Source organism: Spermophilus citellus, assembly GCF_964194105.1.
Source record: "Spermophilus citellus genome assembly, chromosome: 3".
NCBI lineage: Eukaryota > Metazoa > Chordata > Mammalia > Rodentia > Sciuridae > Spermophilus > Spermophilus citellus.
This window is the reverse complement of record NC_138184.1, coordinates 226,686,621-226,708,109: the sequence shown is the minus strand read 5'-3', so window position 1 is coordinate 226,708,109 and position 21,489 is coordinate 226,686,621. Positions and strand designations below refer to the sequence as shown.

General features: G+C 51.3%; 1 protein-coding gene across 6 annotated transcripts in view; it reads left to right on the top strand.

The window, feature by feature from the left end:
• PRKAG2 (protein kinase AMP-activated non-catalytic subunit gamma 2) overlaps positions 1-21,489 on the top strand; it is a 268,473-nt gene that overhangs the window by 170,877 nt on the left and 76,107 nt on the right. For all 6 annotated transcript variants that reach the window (XM_081283035.1, XM_081283031.1, XM_081283033.1 and 3 more), the window contains one exon: positions 4,529-4,743. In XM_081283035.1, coding sequence (XP_081139161.1) covers positions 4,529-4,743 — 215 coding nt within the window. The remainder of the gene's footprint in view (positions 1-4,528; positions 4,744-21,489) is intronic.

Here is a 21,489-nt window from a genome sequence, read left to right as displayed (position 1 = left end):
AAGCCTGTCCTGCCTGCCGTGGCCACTCCTGCACTGGAAGCAGCAGGGTCTCAAGCCCACTCTCTCCCCTCAGTGCCCCCTCCCTTCCACGGCACCTTTTACTGCCCTTTGGGGCTCCCAGGGCCTCCCCAGCTCTTCTTCGTATTGGCTTGTGGAGCCGCTTTCTGAAGAGGGATTCACCCAGCTGAGATGTGACTTTAAACCTTTGCATTCTTTCTCTTGGCAATATCCCAGTTTAATGGTGGTAAGAAGAGTTTGGGATTTGGAGTCAGGAGAGTGGAGTCCAGGTGAGGGCTCTGCTACTTGCCTGCTAAGGACTGTGGGTAATTAATGGAACTTCTCTGACCACCAGTTTCTCGGTCAGTACAGTGGGGGACAGGGGTGCAGATGGAGCAAGAATGTGTGAGAGCGCTTGCCTGGCACCGCAGGGCTCTGCCCCTCCTGAAGATATTTCGATCCCTGGTTCCAGGAAGGTTCTTACCTGTCCCCCTAAATTCATCACACATTCCTCACGCAAATATGTCTGAGCCTGCCTGGGTCTGACATTTTACCTGTCCCTTCCCCCGACAAATTTCCCTTCTCCCTCTGCTAGCGAGAACTGGAAGGTTCCCCCAACAACCTGTGTGTGAAAGGCTTGGTCCCCACCTGGGTGCTACCGGAAGGTGCAGAAGACTTTAAGAGGTGGGCCCAGGAGGAGGCCGTCCAGTCACTGGGGTTGTGCCCTCCAAGGGGATTGTGGGACTCTCGTCTCTTCCGCTTCTCTCTTTTGTCTCTGCCATACACTCCTCCTTAAGCCACAGGTGCCAAGCAAAAGGGCCAACCCATCACAAACGAACCCTTCAAAACCCCGAGACTCTTCCTGAGAGTCTGAGCCTTACTGAGATGGTCCTCTCGGGCGTGGTCACGGTGATGGGAAGCTGACCAGTGCTGACCCTCTCTAGTCCAGTGTCATGTTTCCCCACAGGAGTCATGGCCCTGGAGGGGGCAAGGCAGAGGCAGGAAGGGGTCTGGGGAGCACCTCGTGAGCTTGGAAGAGGAGCTTCTCTGAGGGTGGAGGCTCGTCCAGCCCTACCGGGAGCCGCGTCCCACCCCCTGGTGGAAGACCCCTCTCTGCTCCTCCTCCTGCGGGGGCCAGCCAGGTTCCGCTCCCCACCTCACCCCACCTTCTCTCTTCCTCACTCAGGACAGGTAGGATCTTTCCCGCGCTCACAGGGACAGGAGGAGAGGCAGAGACCTCGGCTATGCTTAGAGAGCCCTCTCGGGGAGGCTCCTTGGTCCCGTTCTCTTTAAATTATTCATGCTGGCAAAGGACCATCTCATACCCAAAGAGCGAACGCATTCTCTCCAGCGGCAAAGTCCCTTGAAGGCAGTAACTGGCTCTTTCCCCGAGAATGTCGTAAATGGGATATCTTCTCACAGACAGACAGACAGCAGACAGACAGAGCTGTAGAACGAGAGAGGGAGGGAGGGCGGACCCGCTTGTGGAACAGCAGTGAGCTCCCTGGGCGCGTGCAGAGCTGGGGGCTCCAGCAGGAGGCAGGCATGCTCTGAGATGTGGGCATCTGGGGGGCGGGGCGTTGGCCCTCTGCTCAGTTGTAAAGCAGTGGCTGGAAAAAGTCACTTTCAGAACAGAAACCGCAGACCCCGGGTGTCAGTGTGTAAAACAGGGAAGGTGTTCCTGGAGACAGCCAGTGCCTCTGGATGGTTCCAGGGATGCTGCTGTTGGCACCTGCAGACAGGCAGGATGTGAGCACTTGCAGGAACTCCTCCGTCCCTCCTTTGACTCTACAAACAGCGTCATTCTCTAGGGACGCCTCCTACCTCTCTGTCTCTCAGGGAGAGGACAAGGAGGCTTGTCACGTTCCCATGGGACCTCTCCTGCCATGAGGAGGGGCCGTGATTTCTTTAACCTCTTCTCTCCAGGAGGAGCTGGGTCTCCAGGCTCTGCTTTTGAGCACCCCATGGTAATGTGCACTTCCTGGCAAGAATGCAGCACAGCAGGGGAAGACGCTGTGGAACAGAACCTGCGTTTGCAGCTCTGATGGGTGTTGACAGAACGCCGGCCTCCTCGGAGGCGAGGCGCATCCCACCAGGGCTCTGGATGTGTCCGCCTGGGCGTGGTTTGGGCCAGAAGGTCTGAGCGGGGCCTGGAGAGATGGCAGCAGAGCAGGAGGGAGGTTGGACTTCCCTGCCTGAGGATGGACATGGGTGCTTTCCACAGGGGCCCCTTTCTCTACACATGAAAATCCTAGGGTCCTGAGCTGCTGTTGCAGTTGGCTGGAGCAGGTGGTGGCAGAGGTTTCTGTGGCCCACACACCTGACCCTTCCTGTTCTGTCTGCCCCATCACATTCCGCACAACTGCCCACAGGGAGCGCCAAGGAAGGGGCTGTCTGTCCAGTGGAGGTGTCAGTTGAGAGAGCGAGGATCAGAACTTTCTTGGAACCAGCCAGTTCTTCCACACTGGGAGGGACCAGGATGGTGCCCCTGCTGAGGGCTCTGTCTGCAAGGTCCTTGAAGGACAGCCGCTGCCCCCGGAGGTCTGAGGCCCCATTGGCCTGCTCTGCAAACAAAGCAACCAGAAGCCTTCTGCCCTGGCCTCCAGCAGAGCCCTCTGAAAGGCCCGGGCACCCCTGCCTTGGCCAAAGTCAACATTCTTCATAGCTCTGTGGGCATCACAGGGGGCGCTGGTGCCCCCCAGCTGGGGCCTGGCCCAGGGAAGGCCAATGGGCAGGGCTCCCTTCCGTGGCCCTCCTGCCACACCAGGCCCCCCATCATGCACACTGAGCTGGAGCAGATCTCCCTCTCTTCTTCCCCCCTCGCACTCCCTCCACCCCACAGGGTGTGCAGAATGGGGGAGGGGCAGAGTCTTCTCTGCCATCACTCCCTGCTGTGGCAGCTCAGGGGCCGGGATCTTCGGGATCTTCCTGTGTAGAGAAAGGGGCTGGCCCCAGGGACCTCTAAATCCTTGGCCCCTGTGGAAAGCACCCATGTCCATCCTCAGTGCAGAATGGAACTCCACGGGAGACCACTTCCCCAGCATGGGTGAGACCCCATGTTCCGTCCCCAGTACAAAAGGGGGGGTGGAGGAACAGAACAGGGCTTGCTTCTCTAGACCATTGGGGAAAGTCTTGTATTTTTCAAGAGAGTTAGAGACCTCCTGTGTTCCCGATATTTGGCATTGCTCCACCTTACATAGGATTCCCTAGAAGGACGCTCCTTTAAATAGGTCCCCTCCAAAGCTCCCCAACTCGGCATGGAGAAAGAGAGAGGACCCAAACCTTCCCCCAATACAGGGCCGTGGACTTGCCCAACCCCTTCCCTGCACCAGGACAAGGGGTGCTGTGGGGGCTGAAGGGTGTGGGCAGGTACCCTGGCCCAAAGACAGGGGTGGAGCCTGCTGGGGAGGGGTCTTGCTGTGTCGGTTTGAGTGTGGAACCATCGTTTGCTGACAGAGCCCTCTAGGGGAAAGGGGGATGGCAGCCAAGCGGGTGCACATGGGTCCAGGTCTGGGCAGAAGTTGGGACCATGGGAGCTGGTGTAGGACTCCGTGGTTGACCCATCCTTGTCAAGGCCACAGTTGCACAGGGAGGCCCTTGGGCCATGCCTGTTGACATCTTTGGCTTGACTTCCATAATTTAAATTTTACTTTAACATTTTATGGGCTTAACTATAAAATATGAGAAATATCTGCAGAAACTCTACTTCTAGGTGAGGTCACATCCACAGGTACCAGGGATTAGGACTTCAGTGTATCTTTCTAGGATCACAGTTCAACCCAGAACTGTGATGTTGTTACATCAACTGGATGTGAGCAATGGATGCCTGCTATAGACAGGCCCCCGGAGAGCTGGAGGCCTGCTGAAGGGGACACCGTTTACTCCTGGCAGATTCCTGTCCCCAGGCTCCCTGCAATTCCTTATTGATCCCATTGCCTCCCCCCACCCTTCTCCTCCCTATTCCTATCCCTCTAGATCTTCGCTTTTCAAGGCCCCTTTCCAGCCACGCTTCCTCCCCAAAGTCTTCTCGGGTTCACAGCGCACTGACACCGTGCTGTGTCCTCTCAGAGGTGCACACATCTCATTGGCGCATGCCTCCTGTGGTTCTTTGTGACTCTGTCATGTGACTCCTGCCAACATTGACCTTGCTCTCTACTGAACATTTTGTGAACTTCCCTATGAGCCGCCTCAATCAATCGGCCACATCTCTCCGCTTGTGGTACGGGAGGCGAGGAGGGCGGGTACCTGAGTGGAAGGAGAGAGCTGGGGAAGCCTGCACCCCCTCCCCGTGACGGCAGGACCACAGCCCCACAAGAGGGAGCCGCCCAAGCCCAGCATGGGTGGTGAGGGCGTTTCTAGACCCAGCGGTTCCAAGAGACTAGCAAAGGGTTCGCCAGTGCTCTTCTCTCGTATCAGAACTTAATGATGCAGGTTTTGCCAACGGAGGGTCTTGGCACTTGGGAGCAGAAGGGCCTGCTCTGCCTCCTCCTGGGCCACACTCCTAATGGCCTCTGTCGCCTGCTCCCCACAGCCTCCAGCGTCTCCTCTTCTCCATCGACACCCACCCAAGTGACCAAGCAGCACACCTTTCCCCTCGAGTCCTACAAGCAAGAGCCAGAGCGCTTGGAAAACCGCATCTATGCCTCCTCTTCTCCCCCGGACACCGGCCAGCGGTTCTGCCTGGCCTTCCAGAGTCCCTCCAGGCCCCCCCTGGCCTCACCCACACACCACGCTCCCTCCAGAACCGTAAGTCTGGGCTCTTCTCCGGAGGGAGGGCTGGGGTGTCAAGAAGGACAGGCTGGTGGCTTTCCCCACGCTGGTCAGTCTGGCTCGCAGCCAAGACTGAGAGCGTGCAAGGCTGGCGTTTGTGACTTCTTTTATGGTAAGTCACAGAACCGGTGAGGGTCCAGTAGGCACATGGAAACTCAAGAAAGGGTAAGTCTGCTCCATTGGAGACGTGGCCAGGAAAAGTTTTCTGTTCCTCTCAGTTCTTAAAAATCACCCTTGAAAGCTTTACTTGAATTTACCTTGACTAAGATACTAAAATAAAGCGTCAGAGTCAAAGCAAATCAAAACCAAAGGTAGGGGGATTATATTCTAGAGCGATACGATTTAAAGTCTGACACCATCTGACTCGGGTTGCCCTCTTGGAAAGGGAACTTCTCAGCATGGAGTGGGTAAGGGCTGTCCTTGTGGCCTTCAGAGGACTCGCTGAGAAGGAGGGGCACAGGGTGGCTTCCCTTACACCTTCTCCATGTCAACCCAGATGCATCCCTGAGCACAGAGACCCTACCTGCTGCAGCCTGTGTAGCTCAGGGTGGACACCAGAGACCCACTGTGCCCAGCAAGGAGCCAAGAAGCACCACTAAAGTCCACCTACGTGGATGGAAGCCACCACTGTGGGTTTCCTGGGGCTGCTGTAGCAAAGTACAGACCTCCCTCCATATCCACAGAGAGGTTTGAGGACCCACTGAAGACACCAAAATCCTCTGACGCTCAAGTCCCTCCTGTGGAGAGGGGTAGTATCTGCACAGCACCTGTGCACCTCTGCCTGTGTCCTTAGTTGTCTCTAGATTACTCTTTATCGCTGATACCACGTAAATGCTGTGCAAATCGTTGTCCTGTTCTGTTGTTCAGGGATAGTGGCCAGAGGAGTCTGCAACATTCTGTACAGATGCAATATTTTTCAAATATTTTCAACCTATGGTTGGTGCACCTGTGGATATGGAGAGATAACTGTGCCACAACTGGGTGGCTTCAAGCAGCCGAAATGTGTGGTCTCACAGTTCTGAAGCCCAGAACCAAGGTTGCAGCAGGGCACACTCCCCACCAGCCCCGGCGACTCAGGCAGTCTTGGTGTTCCTTAGCTTATGGTGGCACCTTTACAGCCCCCACCTGCATCTTCCCAGGGCCATCTTCCCTCTGTGTCTGTGTGTCCACTTTTTCTCCTCTTATGAGGACACCAGTCATGTTGGATTAGGGCCCACCTAATGACGTCACCTCAACCCAATTTCATCTACAAAAACATTATTTAAATAAGATCAAAGTCACAGGTACTGGGGGTTAGAAGGTCAACACATCTTATCGGCCACAATTCCACCGGTAATGTTGTTATCTTTGGGGAAAGATGTGTTTGCCAGGCAGGAACGCACCGTCACCATTCTTGTTGTTCATTCAACTGCGACTTGATTAACCGTGTGCTCAGCACAGTGTTGATCTAAGTGGCGAGAGTCGGGCTGCACTGCACGGTTTCTGCCCTCGGGAGCTCACACTCTTGATGGCAGCGGAAGAGCACTCAGGTGAGCCCGCTCGAGCAGGAGGCGGGGATGCCAGCAGAGCCCCAGCCCACTGCAGGGGCGGGGAGGGCAGACACCCAGGCCTGGGAGCAGCGCACCAGCCCCTGAGCCTGGGTTCCAATGAGGGGATGACCTTCTCTAGAGGAACGGAGCCTCAGCCTGGGGCTGGCAGTGAGTGCCATGGAGAAGGAAGGGGCCACACGTGGGGCAGGACCTCTCTGTGGAGGGTGGTGTGCTGCTGGAAGCTCTGCCCTAGAGCTAGGGGCCTAGAGGGAGGACTCCCCGAGTTCCTGGGTGTGGACAAGGAAAGAATGGGAAAGAGCTGATGTCCCGGGCACTTGGCAGACACTTGCTAGAGATCAGAGCAGAAAGGGCTCCCAAGGGCCCAGGCCCCCGGGGCTGGAGAGTGGGTAGTGTCACCAGATCCCCCTGGGTGGCAGCCTGGCAGGAGGTGATAGGAGGCAGGAAAGCTGGGACAGGCAGCTCTGGATACGGAGCAGAGCAGGGCAAGGACCTCGGAGGGCCAGGAAAGGAAACGACCCGTGAAAAGGCAGGGAAGACGGGCTCCCCTCGCTGACCAGGGATGACCAGGGATGACCAGCAGAGCGAGGACGCTGGCTGCAGCAGAAGCCCTGTCACTTGAATTGGAGCTGGCTGCAGCCTGTTCACTGGCAGCAGCTTTGTGCAGGGGACCAGCCCAGAGGCTTTCCCAGTTTAAACAGAACCCAGGGAGTGCTGTCGGCTTCCGCCAGGTTCATCCCCATGGTGCGACGAGAGCCTGAGGTCTGCACTTTCATGACTTACCTGGGTGGTTCACACAGCCCTGAAGCCCTGGATGGAGGCTGGCAAATGTAGGTCCTTCCCGGCTGGCTATGTCTTTGGCTGTGTCTCAGACTCAGCATCCAAGTGGAGCATGTCTCTGTTCCCAGCACACAGCTGACAGCAAGAGTGTGACAGCAGGATGGGAGTTCAGCCCTCCAAGTGCATGATGGGTAAACATGATGTGCTGGGTGTACAAAATGGAATATTGATAGGCCCTGAAAAGGAAGGAATTTGGACCATGGGCTGACACCCATGAGCCCTGAGGACCTTCTACAGTGGGCACAGATGCAGCAGGATTTCACTTTCCTAGAGACAGACAGTGCAGCAGGTGGCCAGGGCTGGCAGGGGTGGGGGTGTTGTTTCCTGGAGACAAGGTTTCCGTTTGGGAAAATGAAACAAGTCTGGATACAGACGGCGTGATGGTTTCATGATAGTGTGAACATGCTCAGTACCGCCAAACCATGCACTTAAACATGACTCACTGGTAAGGTTTATGTGTATTTTACCACAATAAAAGGAGACCGATCCCGTCAAGGCTATGGTGCTTGTGTACTTTACAAGTCAGAAAATCAGGGTGATTGCCCAAGGCTTCCCACCTGCGTTTTGAGATGATGTTTCAAGAATTGGAAGAGGATGTCCGCACTGGACACCAGACATCACACAGGCCCTGGATTCCCCACGTGTACCTGCCATGGCCCAGGGCCTCTCAGGGCTCCTTCACCGGGCTCTGCCCGTGGCCTCTGCAGCCCAAGTGCTGCCCAGGTCTCTGCTCTCTGGAGCCCTGGCAGTGGGGTGGGTGAAGGTCTCATGTTCATATAAAATGTGTTCCTTGACAATTGGATTTCATAGGTGCCTTTAGTTTTTGTGCTAAATTCCTTAGGAGCTTGACTGATTTTGTTAATTTTGCTACTAACATAATCTTCACAGATGAAGATGTGAGTTGCTTCAAGATTTCTGAAGGCCTAAAAATAATTCAGCATAATTTATCTCTGCCTTTGAGGATAAAAAGACACTTTCTGTAAACATTGACCATGAAGATCATTTTTCTAAAATTGGTTCCCGTGAGTTTTATTCTAAAGTTGGAAAGGGGGCGGGGCCATTAGTCTTCAGTAGATAGCACTCACTGGATTACTTCTGGGTTCAGCGAACACTTAACAAAACAAGTGCTAGGTGCCAGGAATGCTGCTAGCATGGGTGACAAACATGTGAGATGTACTCATGGGACAGGAACAAGGTTTGGTAAATGGCACATGCATGATGTGAGGGGGGGGGGTGGTCAGTGAGTATCCACAGCTGAACAAAGAAGGAGCTCTGTCAGCCTGGGGGCATCCTACCTTGGCGCATGGAAGAACCAATCCCAGAACCAGTAGAAATATTTTTTTCTGCAGGGAAGAGAAGCAATCAGCTTTGCCTTTTAGGATGGTTCCCTCTGGCCGGGTGTGGAAATTAGGTTGGACGTGAATAGAACAGGGGCTCAAATGAGATGAAGCGTGAAGCCGTCAGGGCCCGTGGAAGGTGGAAAGAGATGGAACGGTGTTAAAGCGGAAGGAGCTATTAAGGGGGTGGAGTTGGATTTGGAATGAAGTGGTTGGTTCATTCCAGGGGAAAGAGAAGAATCAAGATGATTCCAGAAGCTGTGCCCTGGGAAACCAGATGGAGGGGAGGTCCCTCTTCTACGATGGGGAGCAGAGAAGAGGGGCGGGCTCTGCCTGTGAGTGCGAACGGAGTGTGTGTGCGAGGTATGTGTGCACGGGTCTGTCCGGGTGGTGGCGGTACAGTAAGGTGCCCACGGCACAAATGCTCAAGCATAAGTGTTCAAAGGACAACTGGACACGTGAGTCCGGAACTAGAAATGAAGAATGGAAAATCACTGAGTGTGAACGATAACTGACGCCGTGAGAGTGGATGAGATTCGCCAGAGAAGCATACAGTAGGTGGAAAGAGCCAGAAAAATGTGGACCTCTAAGGGGCAGTAGGGAGAGGATTCTGGGTTGCCTGGGAAAGACTGAAAAGTGGACAGTCCAGGTTACAGAAGCAAAGGGAAGGTGTGTCAGCTTCACCCATTTGCAGGGAGCAGCTGGTGACATTGCAGGGCAGACGTCTGCGGAGCATAAGGACTGAGATCACTGTGACCGCGGCAGGAGGACTTTGCTGGCCACTGCATGGTCAAGAGCAGAAGCCAAGTAACAGGGTTGAATGATTAAGGCGTAAAGAAGTGGAGGGCTCCAGTGCCCACTTCAGAGCTAGATGTGAAGGGGAAGGCGGGGCCTATGGCCAAAGAATGGAGGTGATGGTATCTCCCCAGAAACAGGAACAGATCAAACCACTAGAGGAAAGAGTGAGTTGAAGGGGTACAGAGGAAGCCTCGAGTGCCCTCCTTGCCAGGATAGGAGCAAGCTTCCTGGGAGGTGGGAGCTCTCCGCGGTGGCATGGCCTCTCCTGCGGGGCAAGGACAGAAGGAGCTGCATGTTCAGGATTTTCATTCTTGACCTGAGTCTTGGCCAGAGTCACTGGGAGCAGAGAGACAGGGCCTGGGCTTTCAGATGTGTTTGTCTGTTTAAGGGGGTCCCCTCAGAAGGAGGAGAGGGAAGGGAAGGGGCTAAGGCAGGATATTGTCTCTGTTGACATCCAGCCTCTGTCCTGTGACAGGAGAGTCCTGGAGTACAAGTCACACCAGGAACTGTCCTGCCCAGAGGCAAGGAACCTGACACTTTGTGTTCTCATATTGTTCTGGGATGCTCCGGGGGAGGGCACTGCACTTCCAGCGGAGATGGCTGTGGTCACGCACGGACAAGCCGCCTGAGACTATTGCCGGTGGGAGCTGCTGGCAGCAGCCCTGCAGCAGTCTGACAGGCCAGAGCTGGTTAGAAAGAGCGCAGGGCGCCTTCGGTGGCCCACACTCTCCATACCTCCTTCTCTTGCCCACCTGATTCCTGCATCTGACAGGATTGGGTACCAGGTCGGGTTTTTGTTTTGTTTTGTTTTGTTTTTCCTATTGCTTCAAAATAAACCTCCCCAAAGCTTGAAACAACCACCATTTATTTAATTCACAATTCTATGGGTTGGTCAGCAGTTTGGGATGGGTCCCCTCCTGTTCTTGGCTGTGCTTCCTCATGTATCTGTGGTCACCTACCAGGTCGTTCAGGGACTGGCCGGACCAGAGAGGCCTTGGCCAGGGCGACTTCCCTGTTCTGCAGGGTGTCACCTCCAGCAGGCCAGCCTTGACTCGCTCCCATGACCGTGTCGGGCCCAAGAGAGAGGGCAGTACACACAAGGCCCCTTGCAGCCTTGGCTCAGAACTCCTCTCTACAGCTGCAGTGGGCTGCTCCTGGCCAAGGAGAATGTCTCCTCTCCCCCTCAGTCTGGGTTGGCCTTAGGACTTGCTTTGGCCGACAAAATAAGGCAGAAGTGACAAAGTCATATTGCAGGGGGAATGAATTCAGGAAGAGGTGGAGGGCTGGGCCAGTTTTACAACCTGCCATATCCTATCACTTGATTTCAACCCTGCGATGGTCCCAGTACACACTGTCCCAGAGGCTGGGGTCGACGTATGTGTATGTGAGGAGTCCTGCGTGTGCTTGACATCTCTGAGAGCCCTCTTCCTGTGAGGGGACACTAGCAGTGCACATGTCCTAAGAAATAAACTCTAAGAAAAGACTGTCCCATGGTTTGATTAGGAGGGAGCGGGAGAGAGGACAGAGGGTGGATGTCAACAAAGGCCTCAGCACACCCACAAGAGGTGCGAAAGCTAGACTGGCCCAGTAGAGTTGTCCCAAGGCAGCAGAGAGGGTTGGCTCCATATCCCCCACACCAGCCAATCCGTGGATGGCAGCTGACCTGGGAAGCGAGCTCACTTTGGGCAAGGTGGCCTTTCAGCCAAGTGCCATCTGGGCCGATAGCTGAGTGCCATCAGTTATTTGACAGTATTCCCAACAGGTGGGAAAGATCCTTGGTCCCTGAAAGGGGACCAAAGCTGTGCATCACAATTTCTGTCACGTGGCATTATTCTTAACTTCATGAATTTAATGCTACCCAAATCCTAACAGATGAAGATAAAGGGCGATCGTGTTTCTTGTTATGATATTTCATTGTGTAAAGGAAAGCCCAGAGGGAGAGGAACAAATTCCCTGGGCCCGGAAAGATCCCCTGTTTGCCAGCCCCGGGAGGGAGCCACAGTGGAATGGACATCCAGCCTCCGTCAAGCCTGTGGCTGACCGCAGCCCCAGCCATACCTGTCTGCGAGACATCATGAGAGACTCTGTGCTAGGACCACCCAGCCGGACAGCACATGAATTCCTGACCCACAGCAACCATAAGAGAGAAGGTGTCTGTTTCTGAGGGCCACCGTATAGAAACTCACAGACAGGGCAGCTTAAACAGCAGACACTGGTGGGCCACAGTTCTGCAAGTTGGAGGTCTGCTCTGTTTGGATGAGTGTCCCTCAAGGGTCCAAAAGTAAAGGCTTTGTCCCCAGGTGGCTTCCCAGCTTGAGATGTGGGCCCTTCCCTGACACCATTTCTCCCATGCTCCTCATCAGAGACCCAAACCTTGAGCTGCCCCATCTTGAACTTGAACCTTCAGAACTCGGAGCCTGGATCTCTCTTTACTTCCTAGGGAGCCTGTGTCAGGCACTTTACTATGGTAATACTAAGCCGACTGACACAAAGTCCAAAATCAAGGGGTTGGCAGGTTTGGCTTCTCCCTAGGCCTCTCTCCCTCGCCTACAGAGGCCTTGCTGTGCCCTCACACAGCCCTTCCTCGGTGTGACTCTGTCCTCGTGGGTCTGCCCTTTCTTACAAGGACACCAGCCCTTGAATTAGGGATTATCCTAGGACCTGGTTTAACCTTAACTGCCACTTTATAGGCCCTGTCTCCAAATATAGTCACATGGAGGATTGCAGCCTCAACAGTGCGTGTGGGAGACAGAATTCAATCCAGAGCGGACGACAAATTATTGTAGCTGTCTTAGCCACAGAGTTGTGGGGGGATTTGCTGTGTAGCAATAGATGACTCCCACTTGGTTCAGCATGTGGCCGGGGGTGGGGAAGCAAAACCCACTGAACTGCTCCATAGTGATAAACCAGGAGCTCAGGTCCTGGTGGGAAGCAGACGGACTAGCCCCAGCTCAATCTCACAAGATCCCAGCTTTCCTAGGATGAACACTCTCAAGGTTGTTATCTGAAATAATTACACTTTTTAAGATGGAAAAGCACTTTTAAAATGTTCGAGGAGGTAGAAATGCTAATTACCCTGTCTTGATCATCACATATTATGTACCTGTTTCAAATTATCATCCTATATCCACAAATGTATGCTAACACGTGTCAAATTTTTTAATTTTAAAAGAAAAACACTTGAAAAATCTATAAATATTTCAAAGCACTTGACATTAAGGAGAAGTTATAGATTTCATAAGCATTTCTTTTTTTTTTTAAATATGCCTGTCTACCAGTTTAAGTACCAGATTACAACTTAATAAGGATCCAATGTTAAAGCTATCCTCCCAGAAATGGCAAACTAACAGTTCCATTGTTGATTACTCACAACACATTAGATGTTTTAAAAACAGTTTGGAAAAAATTCACATTGGGTCAGTCATACAGAGAGGATGGATGACCATCCAGTGGGACCAGCTGTCACAAGAGCTGCCTGCCACTTGGCCAGGTGCTGCCTCTGAAGACCCAAGCAGAGAATATCTCCTCTCCTGGCTGTCAGAAAAAGTATTATAAGTGGCATTCTCCCTGGGTTCCTGCCCTGTTGGAATCCTGGGTCAATGACCAGAAAGAAGGCAGAGCCCAAATAAGAGACATCTATGGCGGAGGGCCTGACCCATTTTTCTGAGCAGTGGCCAGAGTCTTTGAGATTCTTTTCCATTCTTCATCCCAGGGAAGCTGGGCTCCAAGGAGAAGAGGTTGTGCCTTTTATATATGGTACTTAGACTCTGTCATCTCTCTAGGGAACCCCTGAGGCAAACTATCTGTTCCACAGTTGTTTCCTAAGAACCTATGATTTGCAGGGCACTGTTCTAGGCACTGAGTGACGGTTGGTATAAGTCCTGCCCTCGAGAGTGTCCCCAGGAGGAAGAGGGAAGTCTCCAGAAGCGGAGCCCTGGAGCTAATGCAGTTGAGGGGAGCGTCCTGATGCACTCATCAGGTAACAAAACCCGATGAGGGGGCATGTGCTTCTGAATGCCCACAGGGAGCACGGCCAGGTGCTCAGCATTTGTTTGATCACAAGGATCAAAAGTAGGGTAAAAATGGGAATTTCCAGCCACGGATTACTTTGTCGATGGAGCTAATCCATCTCGTGCTTAAATTAAGGACTAGATTAAGGAAGCTGGGAGTTCATCCTCACTCATGACAAGAGCTGCTCCAGGATTCTTCTTGAACTTTCCACGCCACAGGAACAACTCTGCTGTTACCTGGGAGAGGCCATGGTTAGGATACCTGTGTCCTATAGGGCTGGGCTGTTCACTGGAGCACCTCCGCTGGGAGGCAGAATCCCAATCACCTTTTTTCCTAACTTGGGCCGGCAGTGTAAAGGACTCCTCCAGAGTGTGTGACAGGCCTTAACAGTATGCATTTCTTGTTTAAGAAACTATTGTCATCTGCCACAGTCTGGCTGGGCACGAATAACCGAGCCGCCACAAAGCCTTGTAGGTTCAAACAGCAACTACTTTATTTCAACTCTCACCCGCACTGCACGCGCACTTTTTCCCCCAACGCCACCCAAGTGGCCCTTCCAGAAACCCCCCACACCGGAAATCCCTCCTCCGGCACTTCCCCAACCGGTGAGAACTCTCCGGGAATCCCCGCGAGAACTCCAAAGTAGCGGGGCGCCCGAGGCAGCAAGAGCCGCCCCATTGCCCGACAGTAAAGGCCAGATATACAATACAATCAATCCAGCATCACAGCAATTATATATAGCTTAACTCAAATCATCATCTCAATGGTTCGCCTTTCAAACATTCCCTCTGGCAGATGCCAGGCGTCAACAGTCACCCATTTTTATAAGCCAGGAGCAGAAGCCCAATGGCGAGGGCTGCTGGGTGAGTGTGAGGTGGTGGAGAATGTGGGCAGCTTTATCACAAAGGCTGGTGTGAAAGAGGAGACGTGAGTGAGGGCTGGCGCTGGAGAGGACAGGGAAGGGCATTTCTTTAAAGATGAGCTTGACGTGGGCTTGTTCATGAACCAATGAGAAGGCCTTTCACATTCCTCTGCCTCTGGTCCCATTCTCCCTGTGACTCTGTCAAATGGGAACACAGTATTTACCACCCAGGGCTGTTGTGAGGACCCAGGGAGAAAACTGGGTGGAGTGACTCACCAAAGGCTCCGTCCGTCGCTAGTGAATGCTAAAGCCGAGACTGGACCAGGACGACTGGGCTGCAGCCCTGCTTTCCTAGCCTTGTCTTAGGCTACCTCTGGAGAGCTCCTGGACTCTTGGCCTATCCACCCCGCATGGACTCAGCCTCTTAGCTTATCTGCCGAGTTCAAATCTGGCCCATCGCCTCCTTTCATAATTGAAGCTTGACTGGCGCACGGCCGTATTTACTGTCTCACCTCAGTCTATGCTGCGTTGGTGGCGGAGTGCAGAGCTGAGGAGCAGCAGAGCCAGGCTGCCTGCACTGCGAAGCCTGAAGATTTCTGCCTGGCCTTTCTTGAGGAGAGGTTTTCCAGTCCCTAATCCACGTGGGAGCTGCCCTGCCTACTGCCGTCCAGTGAGCTGTTAGAACATCCTGTGGGAGCGGGCAGAGGGAAACTGGTCCCCGGGAGGCAGGAGCCAAGCAGGAGGGCTCTGCTCCACGGAAGACAGAGAACAAGGCCCGAGGGATAGTGTGCGGAAATTGGCACTGGTTCTGCCACCAATGAGGTCCAAAAATCAGACTGGTCGTTGAGGTGGCCAACCAGTCGGGAGTCCCGTGGAGTTAGGAGCTGAAGACTGTGGTCTCCTTCCCGGGAGCATGATAGAATTGCACATCCTGCTTGGGGACTAGATTAAGGAAGCTGGGAGTGAGGGAAGACGAAGGTGGCTGGGAGGGACTCGTTCTTCCCCTTACTCTCCTTCAGTAAGGCAGGGCTGCAGATCTGAAGGGGTGGCACAGGCAGGCATCTTAAACTTGTCATCACCTACCTGCATGGTTATCAGAGAAGTGCCAGAGTTTAGATGTGGGTCGTCCCTTAAAGGCCCATATGTTAAAGGCCTTGTGTCCTGACTGGCGCTCTTGGGAGGTACAGGACACTTGAAGAGGTGGGGCCTGTGGGGAGGTCTTTAGGTCTCTGGGGACATGCTCTTGAAGGAGACAGTGGGACCTTGGCCCTTTCCTCTTCTCTCTTGCTCCCTGGCTTGTGATAGAGGCTTTGCTACGCCACACTCTCCCACATGTGGTGCCGTGTCACCACAGGCTGAGAGCACCAGGGCAGCCCAGCTGGCTCTGGAGCCATGAGCCCAAATAAACCTTTTTGATTGTCTCAGGTATTTCATTATAGAAATGGAAAGCTGGCTAACACAGATGAGTTGGTTGAACTTGCATGTAATAGAAGTATTCCTCCAGTGACCGACTAGAGGAAAATTTGTCAGGGAAGATGGAGCAAAAGACCAGTGGAGTCAGGCCTCAGTAGCCCAATGAGAGGCAGCAGAGGGCTGAAGAAAGGCCACAGGAGAGGAGACTTGGAGGACGGGATTAATTATAAAAGTATATGTGTGATAAAACAGCCTGGACTCGCTGTTTCCCAGATATGTGGTATGTGGGAAGAGGACTCAGGGTGACTCCAGTTTCTGGCATGAGAGAGAGAGAGAGAGAGTGAGAGTGAGAGTGTTGTTACATCAGCTAGGAAAATACAGGAAGGGGAAGGAGATCTGGAATGAAAGCCAAGTTCCATTTGGGACACCTTTTAAAAATTCCCTTGGGACATGAAATGGAGCTATCAGGGACATGGATAAGTAAGTCTGGAGTGGAGAATCAGAGGCTAGGAAAATGATTCTCTTTGTCTGTGTTATTTACCATGCATTAAATCAAAGAAATCGAGACTCTGAAGACCTTCCATCCCTGTAACTGCTGGTGCAGGGAAGAAAACAAACATAGTTAAGTTCTAACAAGGGATACTTGGTCCCCAGTAGACTTGTGTGGAAATGCATTTGGGGGCTGAACAGTAAATGGTGGAAACATTGCTGCAGCCACTCATGCATCCTAGATGCTTGCCTCGATTTGCATTTAGATGAGAATTCCTTCAGCTCAGAACCAGGATTGTCCCCTCACTTCTAGCACTTAGAAAAGCATTAACTTTAGCTGGCAAAGTGTCATTGGAGAGCAGTGACACAAACCATAACACCAGGATTAATAGTGTTCCCTTAATGACTCTGCAGAAATTAGCTGTCAAAGTGGTGGAAAAGTTTAGAACAAGCCTTGTCTGCCAGCTCCCTGAGAATGGCGCGCACACCCTGTTAATGAGTGACCACCCAACTTCCCTCCCCCACTTCAAAAGGTTGTGCTGTAGTGCATTTCCCCACTCTTGAGATGTACAGGGGAACCCTAAAGATGGGTATTTGCATCCTAGGTTAAAAGTGACAGCTGCTCATCTTGGGCATGATGGCAGGAGAGGTATAATTCATCCAGACAAACAGAAATAGAGGCACGTGGTTCAATAAAAAGCTCTCAAAGGAGCCACACAGAGCAAATTCTAGTATGGACTCTCCGTCTCTGCCGATGATTTCCTCTTCACGCAGTCTATCAAAAGCACATTAAAAGCCCATTTCTTATTAGCTCTTCCTCAAATTGTTAACCATTTACTGTTCAACCCCCAAACGCATTTCCACAGATTATTATTGTTGGGTCTGATTAAGCCATCCCATTTACTTTCTTTGCATTTAATTTTTAAAATCAGAAACCTCTGGAGAAGCCTTCCATTCTCTCTTTTAAGAACAGAACCAGGGTGGCTTCTTGCCCTACGATGAGAAGGCGCCGGAGCTCAGTGGCACAACAGCGTGAACAGATCTGACACCACTGGCTGTGTGCCTAAAAATGGTGAATCTTATGCTGAATGTATTTCAGGACAGTTTTTTTCAAATTTTCAAATAATAGTATTCTAATTATAAAAGGAAACATATAACGAAGAAAGCTAAAACTTGCTATAATTCCAGCATCTTGAGGCCAGTGGATCAATGAAAGGCACTTGGAGGTTTTGCCAGAATTGGTTCTTCCTTTACACACAGATACAGACGACTAGGGGGCTGCACCCTGTTGGAGACGGTTCATCCCCTTGGCTTTCACTTAGTATCTGAATCAGGCTCTGGTCTTCAATTGACACGGGTTAGTTGTTGGCAGGATGCTTTTGTTAAAAGGTTCATTTTCATAAAAATTAGTCGACACCCAGAACCGACTAATGCCTTATACTATTCAAATTATTAGCCCATTTACTAGGTCTGATGCACTGAACAACAGATGTTATGAATAGCCTGGAGAGCATTATAACATTTGGCCACCAGAAATTGTATTGATATTTGGATTAAAAAAAATAGTACAATTTCAATGGCGTTACTCAACAGTCATCAGATCTTTTAAAAACCTGAGGTCAGGACATTCAGCAACTGGGAGGTCATGAAAGTGTCTAAGCCATTTGCTGCCCAAGACTCAGCTGTTGGTTTGAAGAGCAGGGTGAGCACCTGGTCTCTTCTTACAAGGCCACAACCATTCACTTATCGGGGCTCTGCCCTGGTGGCCTTACCTTGGTCACACACCACCACCACCGCCACTCTCACCCTACCATAGCGCCACCTCCAGATACCATAGTCAGATCAAGCCTTCACCCTTTGAGTACATCGCAAACTCCAACATGAGTTTTGGAGGCAAAAAAAATTCTGACCACAGCACGGCCCATGTTTAATGATACTGTAACTGGGGCAAAACACCCATATGGCTTATTCTTTGCCAGAATGTAGGAATGAGTTGTAGAAGTCATTCCCCATGAGCTATATTTGATGTGTCCAAAGACAGCTAGCAGAAAATATGTACTTAATTTATTCTGAATTTGTCCTTGTATACCCCTGAGGGGCTGCGTCCAGCTCCATGCACTGGGATAAGCAAAGGTGTAGTTTTAGGAGAGAGGCTTGGTCAAAGCAGCTCAAGAATTGACCCTCTGCGCTCCTGGGGCATATGTCTGTAAGCGAGGCTGCCTGCCTACTTACTCAATCTTACAAATGGGTAGTTAGAGAAAAATTTCTCTTTCTCACCAGATGCAAACCATAGACTTCATTTAACCTCTGCATTAGGGTCATGCATAGCTTCCGTGACCGTGCGGGGATCCCTGGGTTAAGATATCTAGGTGTTGTGACGGGGAGAGCCTCAAGGGCAATGTAAATATTTGCTCATTGCCTTTCTGTAAGGTGGAAAAAGCAAATATTAAGGGCTTTCAGAATCGGTATCTTTAGGAACTCAGAACATAGTCAGTGTTTAGCTTGTTGACCTGACTTAAAAGGAAGGGAGTGGACAAGCCATGGCCCTCCTGAACAAAGCAAATTCTGTATTTTATTCTTCTGGGAAATATAAACAGGAAGCAGAAACAGCAGAACAGGAATATATTGCCTGGAAAAAGCAAACACAAATAATAAAAAGTCTATGCAAACCAAAAGCATGGCTAAAGAGATTGCTTTGTAAATACACCACCTAGACCAAATGTCAGAAGATTGAGTTGCATGTACAAATATATCTTGTTGAGTGCAGAGGAAAGGGTCAAATTTTATTTCCACCCAAACAGCAGTATAACAAGTCAGCACTGATCATGACTGGTTCTCGGTCACCAAATGCAGTCACTAGTTAAGAGGGTCACGGGATCTTCACATGGCTCAATATGGTGCCAGAAGCTCTGTGACCATCGGTGTTCTTTTCTCCTATGGCTTAAATCGTGAATTGACTCAGGTCATCCTCAGCCAGAAATCAGGAGATTCTGGGCCTCGTTTCCAGCTTAGGCCTCTAATAGAAATGGGCAACAGTCAAGTAGTCCACCTGCACCAGAAATCACCTGATGAAGGCTTTCCGGCAGGAGTCGCCAGAGCGTCAGAGCCACGTCCCACACGTTCCTCACCAAGGTGTTGGGGACTTCGCATTTTGTGCTGTGTGTGTCCTTACCTTGGTACTGAATCCATTTAAGCACATTCAGTGGCAAATAATGCATGAAAATATCATTTTCAGCCTTAAATTAGTCTTTGGTGGATTTGGAGAAGACGATTCCTGACAGTTGGACTTCGTAGCTCAAGAATCTGAGGGATACATTTTTTCCTCCATTCTTAAAATAATATTGTTTCTTTTTTTCCTTTACAAATAGATAAAAGCTTCCAGCGTGCTCATTTCCCTAAGTTGAATGATGTCCCATCGTAAGCCAATACGGTCAGTGTCTTGGGCCTCGCTGCTCAACTGTGGAATGAGGAAGAGCAGCTCCCTCACCAGGAGGCTCCAGGCTGGGCTATCTGCCTTCCCCCTCACGCCAGCCGTCGGGGGGCATCACGTCTGCACTGCACTAGGTGGAGAGCCAAGAGGTGGGGAAGCAGACCCTGCCTCAGATATGATGACTAGTAAATAGTAGAGATTCTATTCAAACCGGCAGCTCCCTTTACACACTCAGCGCCGCGTCTACTGGCACCTGACCTGAGCCGAGCCCTGGCCAGCCCACGGCACATATGCACAAGGCTCAGCCTCAGCTCCCTGCAGTCTTGGGCTGGGACATGCGCAGCTGCGATTCAGACTCAGGAAAGGCGGGTGTCTAAGTGCTCCCTTGGGCCCTGTTCACCTCCTCATTTTAAATATGTTCCAGTCACTTGTTTTGACCTTGAGAATATTCTTCAAAATCTTAATTGAAATCAGTGACAGCTGGATGATTTATCATTGAAATCAGTACCCATTTGAGATTTTACCTTTGCACTTCTGAATTCTGTGATATCAAACTTCTGACCCCATGCAAAATCAAGTGGCCTTCTCTCCCTAAATAAGGAAACAACGTCAACAGCATGACTGGGTTTACCCCTGCTGTCCACAACACCGGCTTCCCTTCACCCAGATGCTAATAAACAGAGCCAATCCTTCAAAGATTTTATGCTTAACTAAACATGCTGTTGGGTTAAGATACTTCCACACGAAACAAACTGGCTTTTCTCGCTGTCATGAAGTGTTTTTTGTATTGTCGTCCTTTGTAAACTTTCAGTTACTTCCAGTTTTTCTCAACTCACCAGATAACACAGTTATATTTTTCTTTGGCCCCAATTAACAATGCTGTGCTTATTGTTCTTTAAACTTTACAATGATAAAGCACCACAAAATTGTCCTTCTACGATTTCAAGTTTTAAAAAATTAGATTGAGTCTCCACCCATCATAGTTGATTGGTTGATAAAAATTCCAGGGATTATAAAGCAGGTCATTTTTGGTCATTTTGCTGTTATTCAAATGAATGCATTAGGCTTGCCTGTTTCACCATCAGCATATCCCGGGAAATAAGTGGGAGGACTTTCACGAGTGTCCATTAGTGCGTCGAGGTGGTCTAACTTAGGATATAAGCTATGTAGGAGTGTGACAGTCACTTACTGAGCTCTTTCCAAGACGTGGCACCATTCTGCCAGTGCTTTATGTGTGACTGACACACAGTCCTAATGACTCTGTGTGTAGGTGCTATTAGGATCCCTCCTTACAGATGAGGAAACTGAGGCACAGGCAGCTTCATGGTTGTGTGACCCAAGTAGCACACAGTGCCCGGTACCTAGAAGGGCCCCACTCTTGGTTCTAAGGTCTGTGGCCATCATCCTGAAGTTCTCAATATTTGAACAAGGGCCATTGTCCACTATGCGTCTTGGTTCACTTCTGCTGCTATCACAGAATACTTGAAGCCAGATGATTTAGAAAGCACAGATTCATCTCTCACAGTCTAGAGGCCGGGAAGTGCAAGAGTGTGATACCAGCAGCTGGGAGGGCCTCCTTGCCAAGTCCCTGGAGGGCAGCACTGGAGAGGAAGGGCGCTCTGGACAGAGAGAGGAACGGGCCAGGTAGCTGCTGGCCTACAGCAATCCTGTGCAGGAGGTGGCAGGGTGGCAGGAGAGGTGGCCGATGATGGCTGACGACGACCCTGGCTCCTCGGCAGCATCACTGGTTTCCAGCAGGTTATTTTAAAGAGAAAAGTGGGAAGAGCAGCACCTCCCTGTGCTTGTGGGGCGGCTTCTGTATTTAATTCTTCTTCTTCTTCAAGTGGCCGCCGAGATAGGGCACTCTGTTTTCTCTGATTGGGTCCTGTAAGAGTAAAAGACTTGCACTGTTGTTTCCTGAAGAATGCCCACGAAACAACAGACAAGGAGAAAAATCAGAATATAATTACATGTTCACATATTTCCAGAGCAGCA